At 43.8% G+C, this 21,651-nt stretch overlaps 1 protein-coding gene across 2 annotated transcripts in view; it reads left to right on the top strand.

Moving 5' to 3' along the window:
• The window catches only part of LOC116970485 (codanin-1-like), a 35,769-nt gene extending 16,006 nt beyond the window's left edge, over positions 1 to 19,763 (top strand). Inside the window, exons 6-14 of one of the 2 annotated variants that reach the window (XM_033017131.1) lie at positions 4,384 to 4,517; positions 5,813 to 5,916; positions 7,827 to 7,976; positions 12,072 to 12,135; positions 13,935 to 14,013; positions 15,081 to 15,241; positions 16,596 to 16,703; positions 17,128 to 17,191; positions 19,362 to 19,762. In XM_033017131.1, the coding sequence (XP_032873022.1) occupies positions 4,384 to 4,517; positions 5,813 to 5,916; positions 7,827 to 7,976; positions 12,072 to 12,135; positions 13,935 to 14,013; positions 15,081 to 15,241; positions 16,596 to 16,703; positions 17,128 to 17,191; positions 19,362 to 19,705 (1,208 nt within the window). In that variant the 3' untranslated portion in view covers positions 19,706 to 19,762. Of the gene's footprint in view, positions 1 to 4,383; positions 4,518 to 5,812; positions 5,917 to 7,826; positions 7,977 to 12,071; positions 12,136 to 13,934; positions 14,014 to 15,080; positions 15,242 to 16,595; positions 16,704 to 17,127; positions 17,192 to 19,361 lie in introns of both variants that reach the window. The other variant, XM_033017132.1, reaches the window with a different exon arrangement.
• Positions 19,764 to 21,651: the final 1,888 nt, after the last annotated feature.

Raw genomic sequence — 21,651 nt, 5'->3', positions numbered from 1 at the left:
TGTATCCTTTGCTTATGAGAGATCTGTTCAATAGTATGATAAAAGGAAGGAAGCAGCTGTTCTGGAATCTAATGGTATGTGTTTTCAAGTTTTTTTATCTTCTGCCTGGTGGGAGTGAGGAGAAAAGGGAATGACTGGGCTGCGAGTGGTCCTTGACCACAAACTGTTGGTGATATTTTCACTTAGAAACTTGAAGCTGTCGACCATCTCCAGGACAGCACTTTTGATACAGATTGAGCATGTACTCCATCCTGCTTCCTGAAGTTGGTGATCAGTTCCTTTATTTTGCTGGTATTGAGGGAGAGGTTATTGTCATGATGCCAAGATACTAAGCCCTTTAGCTCCTTCCTGTACCCCATCTCACCATTATTTGAGATCCAGCCCACTGTTGTCGTGTCATCTGCTAACTTGTAAATGAAGTTAGAGCAGAGTTTGGCCACACAGTTGAGAGTATACAGTGAGTATAGTTAGGGGCTGAGGACCCAGCCTGATGGGGCACAAATATTGAGAATTGTTATGGAGGACTTAATGATTGCAGTCTATGGGTTAGGAAATCAAGGATAAGGTTGCATAGAGGGTCGCTGACTTAGCTCTAGGAGTTTGGAAATTACTTGGTTGGAATTATGGTGTTGAAGGCAGAGCTATAGTCAATAAATAGCAGTCTGAAATAGGTGCATTTGTTATCTAGATGCTCCAGGGATGAATGGAAGGTGCAGGGGGATAGTGTCTGTCCTGGACATGTTGTAGTGGTAAGTGAATTCCAGTCTGGTAGGCTGATGGTGGGATAATAGCCACTGGAGGGTAACCATTGAGACCCACCACTTAGTTTTTATTTAGCACTGGGATAATAATGGTCGTCGTATGGCAGGTAATAACCTCAGAATGGTGTGGGGAGAGATTAAATTTGTCCACGAATACTCCTACCGGCTGGTCCACGCAGGCCCTGAAAAGTTGCGTTTGCTGTCAGGAAGGCTGGTGTGACGTCTCTGACGGTGACCATATGTACAGTCACACATGAGCTGTCAGGGAAGGTGATGGCATTCTGTTTAAAATGGCGGCGGCGCTGTTGAACAGCTGCGGCTCGCCTGCAGTCTGTCTGTTTTTACTTTTTGTTGTTGTTTTTTTGTCTTGTTTTAGTTAAATTTTAATTTAATAGGTTATGTTATGAGGGGGGGGGTGAAACATGTTTTTTTGTCTCTTCCTTCGGGGGAATGCGACTTTTTCTTGTCGTATCCCTCTTCTCTGTCTCCGTCTGCGCTGAGGCCTAATGGCGGAGCTGGCGGTCTCCAACTGCGACCGACCTCGAGGCTCCGGAGGCAGAGCCAGCCAGGACTTACAATGCGAGGCTGGCCGACTTCGGGGCTGTGGCGGCGGCGGCCCGACTCGCTGATGCGGCGTTCCAGCTTTCGACAGCGGCCCAACTCGGAGCTGAGGCAGCGGGACTCGGAGCTGAGGCAGCGGTGGCCCGACTCGCTGAGGCAGTGGGACTCGGAGCTGAGGCAGCGGGACTCGGAGCTGAGGCAGCGGGACTCGGAGCTGAGGCAGCGGGACTCGGAGCGGAGGCAGCGGGAGTCGGAGCTGAGGCAGCGGTAGCCCGACTCGCTGAGGCAGCGGGACTCGGAGCTGAGGCAGGGGTGGCCCGACTCCCTGAAGCTGCGGGACTCGGAGCTGAGGCAGCGGGACTCGATCGGAGGCAGCGGTGGCCCGACTCGCTGAGGCTGCGGGACTCGGAGCTGAGGCAGCGGTGGCCCGACTCGGAGCGGAGACGGCGTTCCGGCTTTCGGCAGCGGCGACATCACTACGGAGGTCCGCTGGACTGGAGGGCGGCATCTTCGGCCTGGATCGCCTCAGCGCAGAGGGAGAACAAGGAGGGAAGAGACAGAGACTAAGACTTTTGCCTCCATCACAGTGAGGAGGTGCTTGGTGAACTCACTGTGGTGGATGTTAATTTGTGTTTATTGTATGTTTTGTTATTTATTGTGTATGACTGCAGGCAACGAAATTTCGTTCAGACCGAAAGGTCTGAATGACAATAAAGGAATCAAATCAAATCAAATTGAGCTTGTTGAGGAAGGGTGTGATATTGCCAGTGATTTGGCCTGGCTTTGCTGCATAGTTTGTTGCAGCATACAAGCCTGCAGCTTGGCCTGGAATTGTCTCTTGGATTATTGACAGTTTTGCAAAAGTCATACCTACATTTTCTGTACAGGTTGGGCAACTTGAACACTTCAGACTTGGTCTTCACTAGGGAGTGGCTCTCACAGTTAATCCATGCTTTCTGGTTGGGGAACACTTGAATTGACTTATTTGGCATGTTGACCTCTGCACGCTTACTGATGAGATCTCCGATGACAGTGGGGTACTCATTCGGATTTACCGTTCCCTGCTTCCTCACAGATAACTAAATAGACTAAACTGGAGCACGTGTAGGAAGGAACTGCAGATGCTGGTTTAAACTGAAGAAAGACACAAAATGCTGGAGTAACTTAGCGGGTCAGGCAGCATCTCTGGAGAGAAGGAATGAGTGACATTTTGGGTCGAGACCCTTTAAAACTGGAACATCCCTGGTCAATATGCAGGGTGATCTGTAACACGTCAGAAAGTAAATGGCAAGGGAACATGATCGCTAGAATTTATTTTTGATTACTGATGAAGTTGAGATTCCTCCTTTCTTATGTGCCCTTTATGTGTAATCTTTCCTCTTTGATAATTGGAAAAAGGCATTCAGTACTCTGAACTTGTGCAACATTTAAATTGATCTTGGCTGATTGGTTATTCAAACCCATTTACCTCCCTTAGCTTCACATTCCTTCTGTTAAGCAGGTTTAAAAAAATCCACCTTTGATTTGCATGCCCTTGGTTGAATGATGCGTTTTCAGATTTACAGTAGGCCTTTCATAGCCAGTTGCTCTAAGGTGTGCTTTTGTGGGCTGTGGAGAAATGATTCCCAACTCAGAAGACATATTATCGGTAGAATACATTCTGCTGGGAAGAATAAGGCCACATTTCTTTGGAAATGTTTTCAATGGGTAAAGTAACAGAAATCTAAGGGCACAAATTATTCACATTAGGGTTACAGGAAAATAAGTAGAAACAAGGAACTGCAGATGCTGGTTTGTACAAAAGGACACAAAGTGCTGGAGAAACTCTGCAGGTCAGGCAGCATTTCTGGAGAACATACCTAGGTAATTTTTTGGGTCGGGACCCTTTTTCAGACTGATTGCGGGGTGGGGGGGAGCTGAGTGAGAGGTGAAGCAACACAAAAATGCTGGAGAAACTCAGCGGGTGCAGTAGCATCTATGGATCGAAGGAAATAGGTAACGTTTCGGGCCGAAACCCTTCTTCAGACTGATGGGGGGTGGCGGGGAGAAGGAAGGAAAAAGGAGGAGGAGGAGCCCGAGGGCTGGGGGATGGGAGGAGACAGCCCGAGGGCTAAGGAAAAGGAGGAGACAGCAAGGGCTAACAAAATTGGGAGAATTCAATGTTCATGCACTCCGGATGCAGGCTCGGAATATCCGAATATGAATATGCGGAATATGAATATGTACCTTCGATTTTCCAGCATCTGCAGTTCCTTCTTGAACAAAGAATGGCACCTAATGGGTGGACATAGGGAGGGAGTTTTTGATAGACGTGGTTGAAACAAAGGCCAGAGATTAAATCAGAAGGTGCGAACAGACAGTTTGAAGAGTTGCAAATTGTGAATGGAGGGGGAGGGGGAGGGGGGGGGGGGGGGGGGGGGAAATCGGTGAGAATCCAGGTGAGGCAAGGTGAGGAGGGACCCAATCAATTTCCATTTACTAAACTCTCCTCTGTCTGGCAGAATTTGCCCTCATCCTCAGCACCATCTCTCTTGACTCCTCTCACTTTCTCCAAGTTAAAGGTGTAGCCATGGGCACTCACATCGGCCCCAGCTATGCCTGCCTTTTTGTCTTTTACATTGAGCAGTCCTTGTTTCAGGCATACACTGGCACCATCTCCCAACTCTATCTATGCTACATCGATGATGCATAGGGCTGCCTCCTGCGCCATGCAGAACTTGTTAATGTAATTAATTTCACCAGTAACTTCCACCTTGCACTCAAATTCATCTGGACTATCTCTGACACCTCTCTCTGTCTTTGGTATAAAGCAGCATCTGCAGTTTCTTGTTATTATATTAAAGCTGTGGTGGAATGCAGATTATGGGTGTAGGAAATGCTCAACAGCTCAGGCAGTGCTTGTGGAGATAAAACAACTGAGATAATACTTTGGACGTATACTATACAGAAGAGCAAGCCACGTAAGAAGATGCTTATCTTTGGCCTTGTGTGATCTCTATCTGCTAATGATGTATTCATTAATCTTAATTGTGATGAGACTTCATGTGGCTTTGTATTGCAGGTGAGTTACGCAAGTTGTTGGCTTCCTATGTAGTTGGTAATGGGATAAAAAATGGAGGATATATGAGAAAGATCACACCAACTTCAGCAGAGCCTGTAGTGCCAGATTCATCACAGTCACAGCAGAAACTCCAGGTAATACATTGCTTCTTGCATCTGACATCTGCAGAGTACGTGCTGCCTGCATTCATTAATAAGAACATAACAAAAAGGGACTAAGGGAGGCCACGTCCCTTGAGACTGCTCCACTATTCAGTATGATCGCGTCTATGCCAGTCTTGGTCTCGCCTTCTTCCCCCTCTCTCCCGATACCCCCCTGACTCCCTTGTAGTTTAAACATCTGGCATTATCTTGAAAATATTCAGTGATCCTGCCTCCACACCTCTTTTGGGTGAACAATTCCAAAGAGGTACAACTGTCTGAGAATAAATTTCTCCTTATCTCAACCATCTCAATTTTGAATGAGTGAATCCTTATTCTGAAACCCTGCTTCCCCTAGTCCTAATAGCTCAACAGAGGAAAACATACACTCAGCAGCCACACGATCAAATCCATTACATTTCGGTCAGATCACCTCTACCCCATGATATTAAACTCTGATAGACTCAGATTCAGTTCATACATACGTGGATTAACCTGAATATAACTGATTGACTGAATATAACTGATGCCAGATATTTCAATAGTGAAATATTTGGAATATTGGGTTTATTCATGATAGACTTTAATAGCTTTAAATTTCTCAGAGCAACTTTGATTCATTTTGTTCTGGAAATATAAAGATCTCTCTTATTTCCTGCTCCCTATTCGACCGCATTGTTTTCTCTTTGTCTTGGTAAACTTTCACTGCTATGGAAGGTTAGAGGTTGTTGCTTGTTCTCCCCTGGCTCAAGCTTGGCTCTGTCAATTTCCCAGAACCTAAGTGAATGTTCCATCCTCATGATTTAGTATTAATGTTTCCAGCATTGCCTTGAATGACACAATTCCTTGAGGTCCCCATGATCAATTTAGCAAACTCACTGCTGCAACTGATATTAGTTAACACAGACTAGCAGATAATGTGTTCTGTAAGGGCATTGTATCATGTGAACAGTGAATGCATTAACTGGTAAACTATCACAGCAGGCATTCAACTTAGTGAATAGATTGTATTGTTCATTGAGTGTGGTATTAACTAAATTGGAAGAATTTTGCATCACACCAAATATATATAATTTATCTTGTATCTACTTTAACTATATATGGTTATGCCACTGTTGTAATTAATTTTGTTGTGCTATTTCCAATTGTACTATAACCTTATTTATCATTGTATTTAGCATTTCTGTATGTACATTCTGATTTATGAGCTACACGCGAACAAGGAATTTCATTGCACCATGGTGTATATAACAAACTAATCTGTATATACATTTTTGTTTCTTGTTTAGGCAGAGTTGGAGGAAGCCTTTTTTCATAATCAACCCCCCTCACTTCGCAAAACAGTGGAGTTTGTGGCTGAACGAGTTGGATCTAATTGTGTGAAGCATATTAAGTAAGTGAAATAAAACAGTTAAATTAGGGGCAGAACATTACTGTGAGGTTTCTTTTGCTAATAATAACTCACATTCCTTATAAATCAGCATCAACTGTTTGCTCAACAGCATGTCAGGGCAGAATCGCAAAGATCTGATGTAAAGGCAACCAGGATGTAGGATCTTCTTCTTCTTATCGAGTCCACACACAAGATTAGAAGTTGTTCAGCCAGAGCTGAACACACTTCTTGGCATCTGCCCAATGGTGTCTGTCTTGCGCTTCTTGTGCTTCTTGTGCGTGGTGGTGGAAAGATTGGTTGAAACAGGGCCGCGACGTGAACGCTCTTTCCTTGGCCCCAGGATGTAGGATGATCTGTGGGAAGCCACTGCACAGGCTGTTTGCACTTTGAGGAATAAAATGTTTTGCTTTGGCAAGCTTGCACCTCTATCGTAAATGATATGTGCACATGCAGTATCCAGATCTCTGCTCTCATGTATTTCCCACCAAAATATGCAACCTTAAATGCATTTAACAATTGCATGTCTGCCCTGCAGGTTTATTAATATACAGTAAACCTTCAATATAATGCACCATAGGGAAGAGGGGTGGAATGGTGCCCGTCATTGCCGATTGTCCGGTATAACTGAGTACGGTATTATTATATGTAGTTGAAGCAAAGAACTCTCAGCTGGAAAGTTGAGCAGAGCAGTGGCAAATGGAATTTAATCCAGACATGTGTGATGGAATACATTTTGGGAGGTCAAATTGTGGCAGGGCATGTAGAGTACATGGAAGGAATCTGAAGAGTGTTGATATACCGAGGAACCTTGTGGTGCAAGTTCATAACTCACTTAAAGTGGTGACACGGGTGATAGGATAGTGAAGATATCATTTAGTGTACTTGTCTTCATAGGCTGAGATATTACTTAGAAAAGCTGGGACATCATGTTGCAACCTTAGTGGTTACTAAGTGTGCACAGTTCTGGTCACCACACCACAGGAAGGATGTGTGAACAATAAAGAGAGTGCAGGAACAGAAGGCATACTCTTACTGAAATGTTAAGGAGTGACCTGATAGTGGTTTACAAAATTATAAGGGGCAGAGACAGGATAAATAGTTAGAATCTTTTCCCAGGGAAGGAGGAACCAAAAGTAAAGAACGTAGCATTAAGGTGAAAATTTTGAAAGAGATCTGAGGGTTACTTTTTTGATACAAAGGATGACGGTTTTATAGTCAGAGATGGTTCTGGAGACAGATAATATTATAACATTTAAAAGGGATTTGGGCAGTTATCTGGACAGAAGGCATAGCATTGGATCAACAATTGAAAATTACCTGGAGCAGGGCCTTACATCGCCTGGTGCGGCTTTAAATGGCCGCGGGACTTGCTAGCGCCCGCTGGGGGCTCCAACACCAAGAGCCGGAGCGCGGCCTTGCATCGCCCGGCGCGGCTTTAATGGCCGCGGGATTTACTTACCATCGCCCGCCGGGGGCTTTGACTCTGACATCGGGAGGAGAATGAGGAGTGCAGGGGAGGAGATAAGACTTTGCCTTCCATCACAGTGAGGAGGAGATTCACTGTGATGGATGTTTGTGTAAATTGTGTTGTGTGTTGGTTCTTTTTCTTGTGTGTATGACTGCAGAAACCAAATTTTGTTTGAACCTCAATGAGGTTCAAATGACAACAAATAAATTGTATCATTGTAACATCACCTGGCATCACAGTTGGCATTGAAGTAAAAAGGGCCGGTTCTGTGCTATAAGTTTCTATTCCAGCATTCCGTCAGGACACAATACTCCGCCACACTTTGGACATGACTTCACAACAAAAATAAGAGGACTAGGTTGATATGTTTTGGGTGCTGTCCTTATTTTGATAAACAGCAGTAAAAGTAATTTTAAATGATGGCCTTTACTCCGTTTCCTAGGGCAACGCTAGTGTCTGAGTTGGTCAGACGTGGGACAGCAAAGCTACACAGTGAAATGAAGGACGAGGAGTCTAACCTCCCCAAACTGCTTGAAGCTGTAACCCATCAGCTCTGTGAAGAAGGCAGACAGTCAATGGCCAAAGGAAAAGAGTAAGTGTCTGTTAGATTTGTTGTGCATGTTTGTCGAGCAACCAATCTCCTTCCTGCTTTGAAAGAGGAATTGTGGTGAAGGTTTAATCACTTCATAGAACAAGCTAAATTGGCATCTGAGGGCACCCTAGTTGCTGATGGGATATACCTCAATCCTTCCATCGAGTGCTCTCTCGTTGCACGATGAAGAGTATTGCCCAAAAAGACAGTGGAATCAGTAACAACTTTCAAAATTACTGGATGTAGATTTGAATAGGGTGGCAGCACTAAAGCTGCTGCATTTCAGCGACCCAGGATCGATCCTAACTACGGGAGATGCCAGTACGGAGTTTGTACGTTCTCCCTGTGACTGCATGGGTTTTCTCTGGGTGCTCCAGTTTCCTCCCACATCCCAAAGACGTGCAGGTTTGTAGGTTAATTGGCTTCTATGATTTGACCCTAGAGTGTAGGATAGAACTAGTATACAGGGAATAGTAGGTCAGCATGGACTCGATAGGCTGAAGGGGCTGTTTCCACGCTGTATCTATAAAACTAAATTAAATATTTACAGAGATCTGAAAAAAAGATCAAGACAATAGTCCAATTGGATGGGCACAGTCACAATGGCCTCAATTACACCTTGTGTTGTATGATTCTATAAACAAATGCAGAGGTGCATCCAATGATGCAGCCCATCAGACGTGAGGTGAAGCCCAATTTCCTGCTTCTTCCCTGAGGGATGGAGTTTTAATGATGTGTTCAGCTGGATAGCTAAAGATCTCCTGAAAACTAAAATAAACAGCAGATAAAGGAAAACTAAAAAATAGATGATGTGGAAACATGCAGCAGGTCAGGTAGCATCCGTGGTATGATAAACAGAGGTAGCGCTTCAGGTTAAAGATCTTTCGTCACATCTGAACCATTAACTGTTTATCTTTGCCTGGATGCTTCCTGACCTGCTGGGTGTTTTGAGTTTTCTTCCGGATTCTTTGTAATTTACTACAGTCTAATGCAGGAACTGATTTTGGTCTTCTGGTATTCAATTATCTATTATTCTTTTTATCTTCAAAAATTGAGAACAAAGTTGGTAGTTGCAAAATCTAAAGGTTTTTTTCAAAAGTGAGAGGCGGGACTTAAAAAAACAGCCATTTGATTGGCACTGCGAGATGCACGGAGACATGCCTATTGCGAGCGGCCATGTTGGGAGAAAGGCTGTGTGTTGCGGTGAAATGTCGTGTTTGAGGGTAAATGGCTGAGCAGAGGGTTTTGGCAGGTTACGGTAGAGGTCTATTTAGTGTATTTTTGTGTGTACTACCGTCTTGGTGCAATGGAGATGACAGGTGGGATAGTGGATGCTCCTCCTGTTGGAAGTCAGGGGGATTACCAATGCCCTTGAGGACTGACTATACCTGCAGATAGAGCGTTCAGCTGCAGCTCCTTGTGGACATAGAACATAAAACAGTACAGTACAGGAACTTCAGCCCATAATGTTTGAGCCGAATACAATCCCTAGCTGAACTGATCTCTTCTGCCTGCACATGATCTATATCCCTCTATTCCCTGCATTTCCATTTGCTTATACAAAAGACTCTTAAACGCCACAATTGTATCTGCTTCCACTCCCACCTTTGGCAATGTGTTCCAAGCCCCCACCACTCTCTGAGTAAAAAATCTTGCCCCGTACATCTCCATTACACTTTCCCCCTCTCACCTTACAGCTGGGACCATTCCTGTCGACAACAGGTTTGCTACTGTGGATACTGTTGAGTAGGCCAGTGGTGGTAAAACCACCAGAGCAGCGGTCAGGCATGTGGCTCTGGAGCCTGGCTCTGAAGCACAGTGGGGAAAGGAAAAGTCAGACAGAACCATAATGATAGGAGACTCATTAGTTAGGGAGCAGGCAGTAGATTCTGTGCCCCCCCCCCCCCCGGCACCAGGGCCCAGGATGTCTGTAGAACATTCTCAGGAAGGGCGAGCAGTCGGAAGTCATTGTGCACGTTGGCACAAATAACATAAATAGGGAAAAGGATATGTTCCTGCGGAGTGAATGTCGGGAGCAAAAGAATAAAAAGCAAGACCTCAAGGTTTCTCCCAATGCCACCTGCTAGTGAGGGTAGGAATAGGAAGATGGGACATATAAATGTTGATGCAGGGCAGGGTTTCACATTTTTAGACCATTGGGATCTGTTCTGCGGCAGAGATGGCCTTTACAAGAGAGACAGGTTGCGCCTGGACTGAAGAGGAACCAATATCCTTGCAGGGAGGTTTGTTAGTGCTACTCAGGAGAGCTTAAACTAAAGTAGTAGGTCAAAAATTGAAAGGAGTAATGGGAAGGTAGAGGATAGGACCGTAAGTCTCAAATGAAGGCAGGGAGAGTGAAGGAATATGGTGACGTTGATGGGTTGGCTGAAGTGTGGTTATTTCAATGCAATGAGTATTGTGGGGAAAGCAGATGAACCTAGAGCTTGCATCGGTACATGGGACCATGATGTTGTGGCCATTGTGGAAACGTAGTTGAGAGAACAACACGACTGGCAACTAATGTTACAGTGTTTTGATGTTTCAGACGTGATAGAGAGAAAGGGGAAAGAGGTGCAGGAGTTACTTTCCTAATCAGAGAGACTGGCGTGGTGGCACTCAGAGAGGACATATTGGAGAGGTGGTCCACTGAGGTGAAATGGGTAGAACTTAAAAATAAGAAAGGTGTTTGTACTGTAATGGGAATGTATGATAGACCCCCAACAGCACGCGGGAGATAGAGAAACTGATTTGTAGACAGATTACCGAAAAAGGCCAAAGCAACAGGATTGTATTCATGGGTGACTTCCCCAATGTTGACTGAGGCCTGCTCAGTGTCAAAGGCTTAGACAGGGAAGAATTTGTTAGGTGTATCTAGGAGGGCTTCTTGAAACAGTGTGTGTCCAACCTGAGAAGAGAACATACTTGACCTTGTGTTGGGAAATGAGCATGGCCAGCTGACTGTTGTTTCAGTGGAAGAGCATTCTGGGGCTAGTGATCACAAATCCATAAGTGGTAAGATTGGTTTGAATAGGGATAAGTCTATACCTTGCAGGAAGGTGCTAAATTGGAGTATGGTCAATTATAATGTTAGGAGCAGTTGATATTGGGCAAGTCTGACATGTGGGAGTGGTTTAAATGCCAGTTGATGCAAGGTCACTGTGAATCACAGACAGGGTTTGTGCCGATAGACCTTTGTGATGGATAAACAGAAATACAGAGCAGGTGTGGGGAAGGAGTCCCTGTGAGGGACTGTGGAGAAACCCAACGCTTCTAGGCAGGGAAGGGAAATCCAAAACAGTAGAACAATAAATAGGCAGGTTAAGCACTGAACATCTTCACACAAAGTGCAAGGAAAGAACTTTCATAAAACTTCATACCAGAAGGGAACTTGCATGCATGAATGAAGAAACTGGGACTAAGATTTGCAATTTAGACATTAGCAGTGTCAAGGCTGTTCTCCCCAGAATTGTATTTTGATTTTCTTTGTGGTTGCATAATCAATTACAATCCATCGGTCAATAAACTGCAGCTCTCCTTCAGCTATTTTCTGATACAGGTAGTTCTGCGATAAAGCAACAGTTGCATTCCTGTTACAGAAATGTATGTAATGAAACCAAACATCAATGCCGTTAAGGGTTTAGTGTAGTTTAGTTTATTGTCTCATGTACCGAGGTACAGAGGTCCCACTGCTGATCCATGCGGATTTAGTCACAGACCTCCAGCCTGAACGATATCCTTCCATCGCTGTCTGCTATCAGTAAGCCAGTTCGGAATCCATACCACCGTCATTGTTAATTTGAATTTAAGGATATTATGGGAGCTTATTCATATATACCTCCATGTATGAATACGCTCCCCTAATTTCCTTAAATTCAAAAGTCTGGTGTACGTTTATATGTTCATTCTTATAAACAGCAAATAGTTTCCTCCCTCTCTTCATTCTTCGTAATTGTTCTTTTGTATCAGTGCTATGTGATTTGATGCCATTTATTACACTACTGTGGAGGGATGGTTATCAAATTGACTTAGAAACGTTGTAAAAACGGAACCCATTCGTTACCCTGTAATATTCATTTTCTTCATTTTACTTTTCAGATTCTGTAGCAGAAAGGGACCTGAAGCAATTCAAGTGCTGCTTCCAGGAGAGACATCTGCCTCGGTTTGTTCAACTACTGAATTCCACTCCGAGAGTGGTGTTACCTGGAGTGGGAGGGTGGGGACACTTAATTTCTCGGGTCCACAGGATACCAACGCCAACATAATGGGCAGTTCCTAAGTTTTCAGTTCAAAGGTCAACAAATTGTGTGTCTGAAACCAGAGAGATATTCATTGTTCATCAGCCCTAGGTCATCTGGCACCTGGCAACAAGTCCATTTCCAGTGGGCAGTTTGTGAAGCAATGTGACGTTGCTGGCCTTGATATTCCCTAGCTTTAGTTGGAGGCATTTTATCTTTATCGAGAACAGAATAGTTGAATCGTATAGAGACTCCTGCGAAGAAAATTGGGAAGGGTGGAGGCGAGGTAAGATTGGATCTTATCAGCGTGCATATGCATATGAAAATGTAATGGAAGCTCTGAAACCCCTATGTAACCCCACTCATAGCCTCGCTCCATTTCCCAACCTATCCCCATACCCTGTTGAAGCCGAATCATTAAATATATTCAAGACGGAGTTGGATATTGTTCCGAGGACTTGAAAGATAAGGATGAGGGAAGAAAGCAGGAACAGGGAACTGAATGTGGGTGATCAATCATTGTCAGATTAAATGGTGGTGCAGGTTCCTAGGGACAAATGACCTACTTCTGCTCCTATTTCCTATGTTTCTGTGCTCCCATTCCCTTGAGTGTCGAGAAGCCTGTTGATCTCAGTCTTGGATACACTCAATGTCTGAGTGCCCATGATTGAGAATTCCAAACATTTACTATCCTCCTCATAAATAAGTATCTCTTTATATCTGTCCTATCTGATAAGTCTTATCCTGAGTTTTTGATCTCTTGATCCAGTTTTCAGTTTTGGGAAACAATCTCTCAGCAGCCCCTCTGACAATCTATCCAGCTGGCAAACTTAGGTGGGTGGTAACAAACAAGAATTTTATTCAATGATGCGATGAGATGCTCAGAGAAGTGGGGGACGGACCATGACATTGCTGTGGTCACGGCAGCAGCAGGAGGAAGTTTTATCAGGATGGCTAACAGTTAACTCTGAAGAGAAAGTAGAGAGTGGCATGGAGAGCAAGCAGACTCCCCAGTCCACAGGATAGGCCATTATAGAGTGAATTAGACAGGGAGGAGGTTGATTAGATTAGATTAGATTCCTTTATTTGTCATTCAGACCTTTCGGTCTGAACAAAATTTCGTTGCCTGCAGTCATACATATAATAATAAACAACAAAACACACAATAAACACAAATTTATTTGTGCAGCATTAGCTCCCACTGATTGCGCTAGGTGGGAGCAACAACATGCATGGTTTTGGTGTTTTGCTAAAGGGGAAATAATTTACTTGTTATTGTAGTCTTTGCCTGTAACTCAGCCCCATAGCATTATAAATCTCTCCTGACCCTGCCATATCCTCACCCGTGGTGGTCATCTAGTGTTAGCCATAAAGCTCCTGACGGTGGGCAGGGGAGGTCAAGAACTTTGATTTATAAAGCTTTACTAGTTATAATTTGTACTCTGGAATTTCCCCATCAATTTATTCAGAACATTACGCCCACGCACTGAGCCTCGAGGGAGATTACAGCCCTGTCAGCTTGTCTCTTGTGAAAGGATAACAGAGGGGCAGCTCTCCCATATCAAGTGACTGTTAGATGTTCTTTCACTTGGATGCCTTCTCCCATCGGGTTTACTCCCCACACCCCAGCTCTATCTGCTCCCTAACCCTTGTTGATTGCTCACTGCTGTATGTCGGTTGCATTATTGCTTTTGCCTTTGTGAACCAGCCATTGTCTACGCAGGTGTTGAGGACAGCAGAAGATATAGCAACTCGCCTTGCAACGGAGAAAGCCTGCACGTGGCTGTCCACCAACATCACAGGTACGGAGGAGCACAACTGGTCTTTCTCCAAGGGAGGGGGTGGGGGCAGAGAGGATTCACTACTGACCCTGCATCCACCGGTCTCCCTATCCCCCTCTTCTAACCTCCCATTACCACCTAACACGGCCTCTCTATTCTCCTCTTCTCTCCCAAAGGTGTTTGACTAATATTTGGGGCAGCATGGATGAGGTAGGGTTTTGCTGAACAATCTCCAGGCTCGGGGTAGATGGTGTTGGCTGGGATTGGGGGCCGGATAAAGTGACCCCCAATTTATCACGTCAATGTGATTGACAAGTTTACACAATTAAGTGATAATGTTAACATGTTGACTTGAAGCGATGATGTTGGCATATTGACCAGAAAGTGCAGGAGGAAATCAGAAAGTGAGGCAGCATCTGTGGAGAGAATGGACAGACAACGTTTTGGATCAGAAGCCTTCAGATTGAAAGGGGCAGCTGGTAAAGCTGCCGTCTCACGGCACCAGACACCAGGCTTGATCCTGACCTCCAGTGTTAACTGTGTGGATTTTACACATTCTCCCTGTGACCGTGTGGGTTCCTCCAGGTGCTCCTGTTTCCTCCCACATCCCAAAGACGTGTGGGTTTGTTGGTCAATTGATCTTTGTAAAATTGCCCCTGGTGTCTAGGGAATGGATGCAAAAATGATAATGTAGAACTAGTGTGAACGGGTGATCAGTAGTTGATGTGGTAAAAGGCTTATTTTGATGCTATATCTTTAAACTAAACACTCCCTCCACTAATGCTGAGTCACTCCATCACTTTGTGTTTTGCGCAAGGTTCTACCATCTACAGTCTCTTGTGTCTCAATAGTAGCATATTCATTAAATTACTGCACATTAGCTCATTAATTGACTGCACCAATAACAACTAACAAAGGACATTGAAAACATGCCTTGATTTAATCTGTAGCCTCAGCAGCAATCACTGTCGGGTGCTGGTGAATAACAAATGTGTGTTATGTTGGTGCATTGCTTAAAGTGCAGCATCCGGTGGCAGTGCCAATTGGTTTGCTCTCTACGTCAGGCTCTCTTTCTGTTTTGTCATCAGTTTTAATTAAGAAAGAAATGACCCTCAGCTTTGAAAGACTGAAGAAATCTCGAACCGTGCAATTGGCAAATGCAACTGAGGTTTCCGGAACAACGGGCGGTTGTACGCCGGACTGTAAACACAATGCACCCTCTCCTTCCAAGGTAGCCAGCGAGTTTAAGGTATGTTCCATTAGTCTTAATGAGGTGGTTCATACGTTCTCGGAGCAGAATAAGGCCATTCGGCCCTTCAAGTCTGCTCTGCCATTCAATCATGGCTGATCTATCTTTCATTCTCAACCCCATTGTCCTGCCTTCACCCCATAACCCCTGACACCCCATAACCCCTTACTAATTCAGAATCTGTCAATCTCTACCTTAAAATATATCCATTGACTTTAGACGAAGGGATACTGCAAAAGTTAATGTTGTTGATTAACAACAAACAAAACGTGTGCAGTTTTTCCATCTTCATTTCTATTGGAGCCTGATAAATTGAGTATATCATATGGAATTTTTATTTGTGTTATTTTATGAGTATAATTTATATTAATTTTCCTGGTGATGTGTGATTGGAGTAGCTATCTGCGATATATTGACCTAATTAGTTTTAATTGATTAGAATTGCTTGCCCCTGGTTTGGATTCCTGCAGTTGGCTACTGATTTTATTAAGCAGTAGAGGATTGAAAAAAAGCAGATATTGCAGATATTGGAAACATACAGCAGATCAGGCTGCTGTGGAAAGGAGTTTAAGAAGGAACTGCAGATGCTGGAAAATCGAAGGTACACAAAAATGCTGGAGAAACTCAGTCTGAAGAATGGTTTCGGCCTGAAACGTTGCCTATTTCCTTCGCTCCATGGATGCTGCTGCACCCGCTGAGTTTCTCCAGCATTTTTGTGTACCTGCTGTGGAAAGGAGAACTGTTTGATGAGTGCTGATTCGAACCGGAAAAGTAAATGTGCCAGAGCGCTCTCACTGCCTAATGTTTCACTCTGGTCAGTAATGTAACCTTATGCCCTTGGAGGAAAATACTTGTGTCTCCTTGTTTATGCTCCCCAGTGTCTCAATATTCTCATTTTGTGAGTTTTGCTCTCAACAGGACTCATACTTGAGAAATGTTATAGCTTTGTCCTGGAAAGCTGAGTAACTATGGTGGCTGTCTAGGGATGGCAGATGTCATGCTGTGTTAAGTTAGAAATAAGGCAAAGGTTAGGGTCACAGGCAACGTTCTCCATGCATAAATTTTGCTGAGATTCACTGGCTTGAGTTCAAAGCATGAAAGCTACCCAAGAGATTGGAATATTTCTGAGTACTATGGGAAAATCTGAGTGGACAGCAATGGCCAAGAACAAGAGGATCACAACTTCAGTCTTGTAATCCTGAGACATTTTCCCAACTAATCAAAGCCTGTGTGCTGGTCTCTTTGAAGTTTCAAATATGCATTGGTCTAATAGGGAAAATAAATTCATGATCCTGATATGACTTTTTTCAATTTTCAACACCCATAGCCTAATTGTTTTTTGTCCTTTTCAAAGGAGCTGCTGAGTGTGACATTGGGTCCCAGGAATAGGGACGAAACAGTGGACCACCAGGAACTTGACAGTTTATTAAGAAGATTAAGCCAAACGCTGAAATGTAGACAGGTAGGCACGTTTTTCAAGGGCAGATTCTTTTAAATTTGCAATCAGTGAATTGCCTTCCATTCACACTATGGCAGGGAATATAGGTACTTACGTGTTCTCTGAAAATAAGGGAGGGAGTTACGGGTGAAGAGTCATCAGTCTGTCAGTGTCAGCATGGAGCAAAGCACTTAGTGATTTCTTGTAACTCTTTTGGGCAATCGTCAGAAAGGAGACTATAGGCAAAGCAGAATTGGTCAGGATGGTAAAAGAACACGAGAGAAAAGAGTGGGGAGGTCTGCTGATGTGTTTGTGAGGAGGATGGATGCTGGCAAGATCTATTTTGGAAATCTCCAAATGGCTTAACATTCTAAGTTCATCACTTTATTCCGATGCTCAACACTGAAGAGGTGGCCCTTGTGATGGATTGTAGCCTTTTTTCTTACAGTACATCTGTCCGGTAATTGAACAGGCCCTTGCCAAGTACACCGTGGAGCTCGCATCTTTATTAGGTAAGCAACTGGTAAAAGTGAAAAAGTTTATTTTCTTCCAGTGTCCTGTATGTTTTCCACCTCCTCGTGTAAACTTTAATGCAAAGCTAGTTTTGTAGTTAATGTTGTTACTGGAATTAGTTACTGGAATTTTGATTTTGCTGGTGAAATCGGTGATATGCAACTAAAGAGAAATATATGATTGATGACGTGTCAGTCCCATTTTTGGGGCATTTTTGGAGATGCATTTCTGCCCTTTTTCACAACCAGTATGGTAGCCAATTTACACAACAGTGAAACCCACAAAACTACAATTAAAAATTAACTTGTTTCAAGATTATTTAAGACGGGTAAATATTGGGAAGTTCACAGGTAACATCCTCCCACTTGACTTCACTTGCGGTTTGGGATTGTGATTTATATTTCTCGAAGATAACGGCAGCATTGGGATAATGCTTCAATTAACCAGACAGGAGGTGAGTGACAGTCTGGGTGCAACTGCTTCTGCCTTGGCCTGGACTTTGAATTGTGATGTGATCATACAAATGTGTCTGAGGACTAAAGTTTTTATTGTGTTTGTCATTGAACCAGAAGCTCACTATATTTGAAGACACAAGAGACTGTAACCTTGAGCGATTAAAACCAAATTGCTGGAGAAATTCAGACTAAAAAGGTCCCCACCCAAAACGTTGTCTATTTCAGTCCAAAGATGCTGCCTGGCCCGCTTAGTTCCTCCAGCACTTTGTTTTTTGTTTACTGTATTTGACTTTCTTCTAAGTGTTTGTGAGGCTAATTGGAGAGGTACTATGACTATACGCTTTAATAAACAAGGTAATTTTTTTTACATGTTCATAGGCGAAATCTTATACTTTGTTTTCAGAGAACTTGCAGGATCGTTGCTCTTGTTCTACAAGTTTAGTTTAGTTTATTGTCACGTGTACCGAGATACAGTGAAATGCTTTTGGTTGGGTGCAATCCAATCAGCTGAAAGACTATACATGATTACAGTCGAGCTATCCAGATACAGGATCAAGGGAATAACATTTTAGTGCAAGATAAAGACTGATTAAAGATAGTCCGAGGGTCTCCAAAGAGGTAAGTGGTAGGTCCGGACAGCTCTCCAGTTAATGATAGGATGGTTTAGTTGCCAGATAACAGCTGGGAAGAAACTGGAGGTATGTGATTTCACACTTCTGTACCTCTTGTCTGATGGGAGAGGGGAGAAGAGGGAGTGACCAGGATGAGACTCGTTCTTGATTATGTGGTGGACTTGCTGTGGCAGCATGAAGTGTAGATGGAGTCATTGGAAGGAAGATTGGTTTGTGTGATGGTCTGGGCTGTGTCCACAATCCTGCAATTCCCTGCAAAATCTGCAATTTTATGTGATCTTGGATGGATCCCAAACCATGCTGTGATGCATCCCAATAAAATGCTTTTTATGGCGCATCTATTAAAGTTGGTAAGAGTTGTAAGAACATGCCGAATTTCCTAAGCCTTCTAAGGAAGCGGAGGGCACCCTTTCACAGTGGTAGAGTTGCTGCCTTACAGTGCCAGAGACCCGGGTTCGATCCTGGCTGGGGGTGCTTTCCATATAGAGTTTGTATGTTCTCCCTGTGACGGCATGGGTTTTCCTGGGTGCTCAGGTTTCCTTCCACACTCCAAAGACGTACAGGTTTGTAGGTCAGTTTGGCTTTGGTAAAAATTGTAAATTGTGTGTAGGATTGTGCTAGTGTACGGGGATTGCTGTTTGGGGTGGACTCTTTGGGCCAAAGGACCTGTTTCTGTGCCGTAATTAAACTAAATTAAAGACATTGGTGTGCGCTCTTGGCCATTGCTTGGATATGGCTAGTCCACAATACATTGCTGGTGATATTTACTCCCAAAATCTTGCAGATTTCAACCATCTCTACTTCGTCGCTGACAGTGTATATTTATCGCTTCGCATCCTAAAGACAATCACTATTTCCTTTTTCTTGCTGACATTGAGAAGAAAGTTGTTGTCTTGACACCAGGTTATGAGGTTCTCAATCTCCTTCCTGTACTCCGTCTTGCCATCATTTGATATCTGGCCCACTGCGGTAGTGTCATCCGTAAATTAAGTTTAGTTAGCTTAAGATCCACCCAGGTGAATTTGTAAACCAGCATTTGCAGTTCTATAGTTCTATTTTCTGAATGCTCTCATTTTTTGTAGTTGCAGGGGAAGTTCCATTATCTGATCCTCCTGAGGAGAATGACAGGGAAGAACCTTCTCATTATGCATCTGTCCACCAATTGCTCACATTACTCCTTGCTTTGTGGAAGGACGATTTCCGTGTTCGCGTACCCCTTCAGCTGATGTTTAGTGAGAAGAACATTGCCTATACAGTGCGGACAGGAAATCGAAAGGTAACCTTTGTTGACTGCTCTTTAAGTATGACTTGCCCCATTGTGAGTGGTCTTTATTCATTTGATCAACAATTGTATTCATTATATTTGTGGGCTTATTCCTTATGTCCGTGGATTGTGACCACTTCTTTGATTGGATTAGGGATGTGATTTTACGGGATTTGGACCAAGCTCAGTTATAAATATTGGTGAAGGCCAAACTTTGCTGAATAATTACGGCAAAATGTGCATTTACTATCAAACAGACAGACTTCATTTTCTTTCTACAGGGTTCCTGAAGCAGAGATTTAGCTCTCTCCCTCAGGGTACACTGTCTGCAGAGAGTGAGCGAACCTCAATCAAATTATGTATGTATAGGTCGCACCAAAAATATTCAGAAAATGCTACTTTTTCCGTATGAGGTCAGAATTTTTTTATTGGTTCTTGCTTTGTGACATTAGGCTTCAGTTTCATTTCTTAGCAGAAGGGACTGGGAATAAATGACATGGAAGGTAGGGCAGGGATAAACTACTCCTGCAGGAAGGTGAGAGATCAGGGAACTTCCAATGTTCCTGGTAACTATACTATGGAAAGTGTGTCCAGCTGCAGCTCCTGTCAGACTGTGCAGAGCCATGTGGAAAATGTGCTAGATAGTGTATTGAAGCAGTTGGTCATACATAGGTATAGAGAGAAAGGAAATGTGTGAACTGTTGGCAGGTGGTGCAGGGGTCTTCTGTGGTCATTCCCCTCCTAAACAGGTCTTGTTTATTGTTGTAAAGGGATAGCCACTCAGAGGAAGGTGGCAGAAACAGCCAGCCGGGATTAGAGGAACAGATACATCTAAATGCAGTATGGTTACAGGAGTGAGGATTTGAACATTCCCAATATAACTGGGATTGTCTTCATGTATGTGGTTTTAGATGGGGCGCAATTTGTTAAATGTGCCCAACAAGGTTGTTTGAGACAATATGGTGCTGAGACATACTATATCTCAGCCAATGAGACTGGGCAGATGGTGGACATGTCAGTGGATAACACTTTGGGATTAGTGACTGCATTTTCTATGTTTCAAGGTCGCATGTTTGGTCCTCAAGTTAAGGTTCTGAATCTCAGTTAACCTGTAGGTACAACAAGCAGTTTGGAAGGAAAACAGCTGGATGTTATGCAGAATGAGAGGCACATTCATTGTTTTTTTTACTTGAATGAGAAATTGCTCTAGAAGGTTCAGTTGTGTATACATAAACTTGCTTGAGATCAATAGCTTTGGGGATATTTAAAGGAATCAAGATCTGGATGAGGGAATTGAAGGCAATATCTCCAAGTTTGCGGATGACACGAAGCTGGGGGGCAGTGTTAGATGCGAGGAGGATGCTAGGAGACTGCAAGGTGACTTGGATAGGCTGGGTGAGTGGGCAAATGTTTGGCTGATGCAGTATAATGTGGATAAATGTGAGGTTATCCATTTTGGTGGCAAAAACAGGAAAGCAGACTATTATCTAAATGGTGGCCGACTAGGAAAAGGGGAGATGCAACGAGACCTGGGTGTCATGGTACACCAGTCATTGAAAGTAGGCATGCAGGTGCAGCAGGCAGTGAAGAAAGCGAATGGTATGTTAGCTTTCATAGCAAAAGGATTTGAGTATAGGAGCAGGGAGGTTCTACTGCAGTTGTACACGGTCTTGGTGAGACCACACCTGGAGTATTGCGTACAGTTTTGGTCTCCAAATCTGAGGAAGGACATTATTGCCATAGAGGGAGTGCAGAGAAGGTTCACCAGACTGATTCCTGGGATGTCAGGACTGTCTTATGAAGAAAGACTGGATAGACTTGGTTTATACTCTCTAGAATTTAGGAGATTGAGAGGGGATCTTATAGAAACTTACAAAATTCTTAAGGGGTTGGACAGGCTAGATGCAGGAAGATTGCTCCCGATGTTGGGGAAGTCCAGGACAAGGGGTCACAGCTTAAGGATAAGGGGGAAATCCTTTAAAACCGAGAGAAGAACTTTTTTCACACAGAGAGTGGTGAATCTCTGGAACTCTCTGCCACAGAGGGTAGTCGAGGCCAGTTCATTGGCTATATTTAAGAGGGAGTTAGATGTGGCCCTTGTGGCTAAG

Source organism: Amblyraja radiata, unplaced genomic scaffold (assembly GCF_010909765.2).
Source record: "Amblyraja radiata isolate CabotCenter1 unplaced genomic scaffold, sAmbRad1.1.pri scaffold_940_ctg1, whole genome shotgun sequence".
In the NCBI taxonomy this organism is placed as follows: Eukaryota; Metazoa; Chordata; class Chondrichthyes; order Rajiformes; family Rajidae; genus Amblyraja; species Amblyraja radiata.
This window is presented reverse-complemented; position numbering and strand designations above follow the sequence as displayed.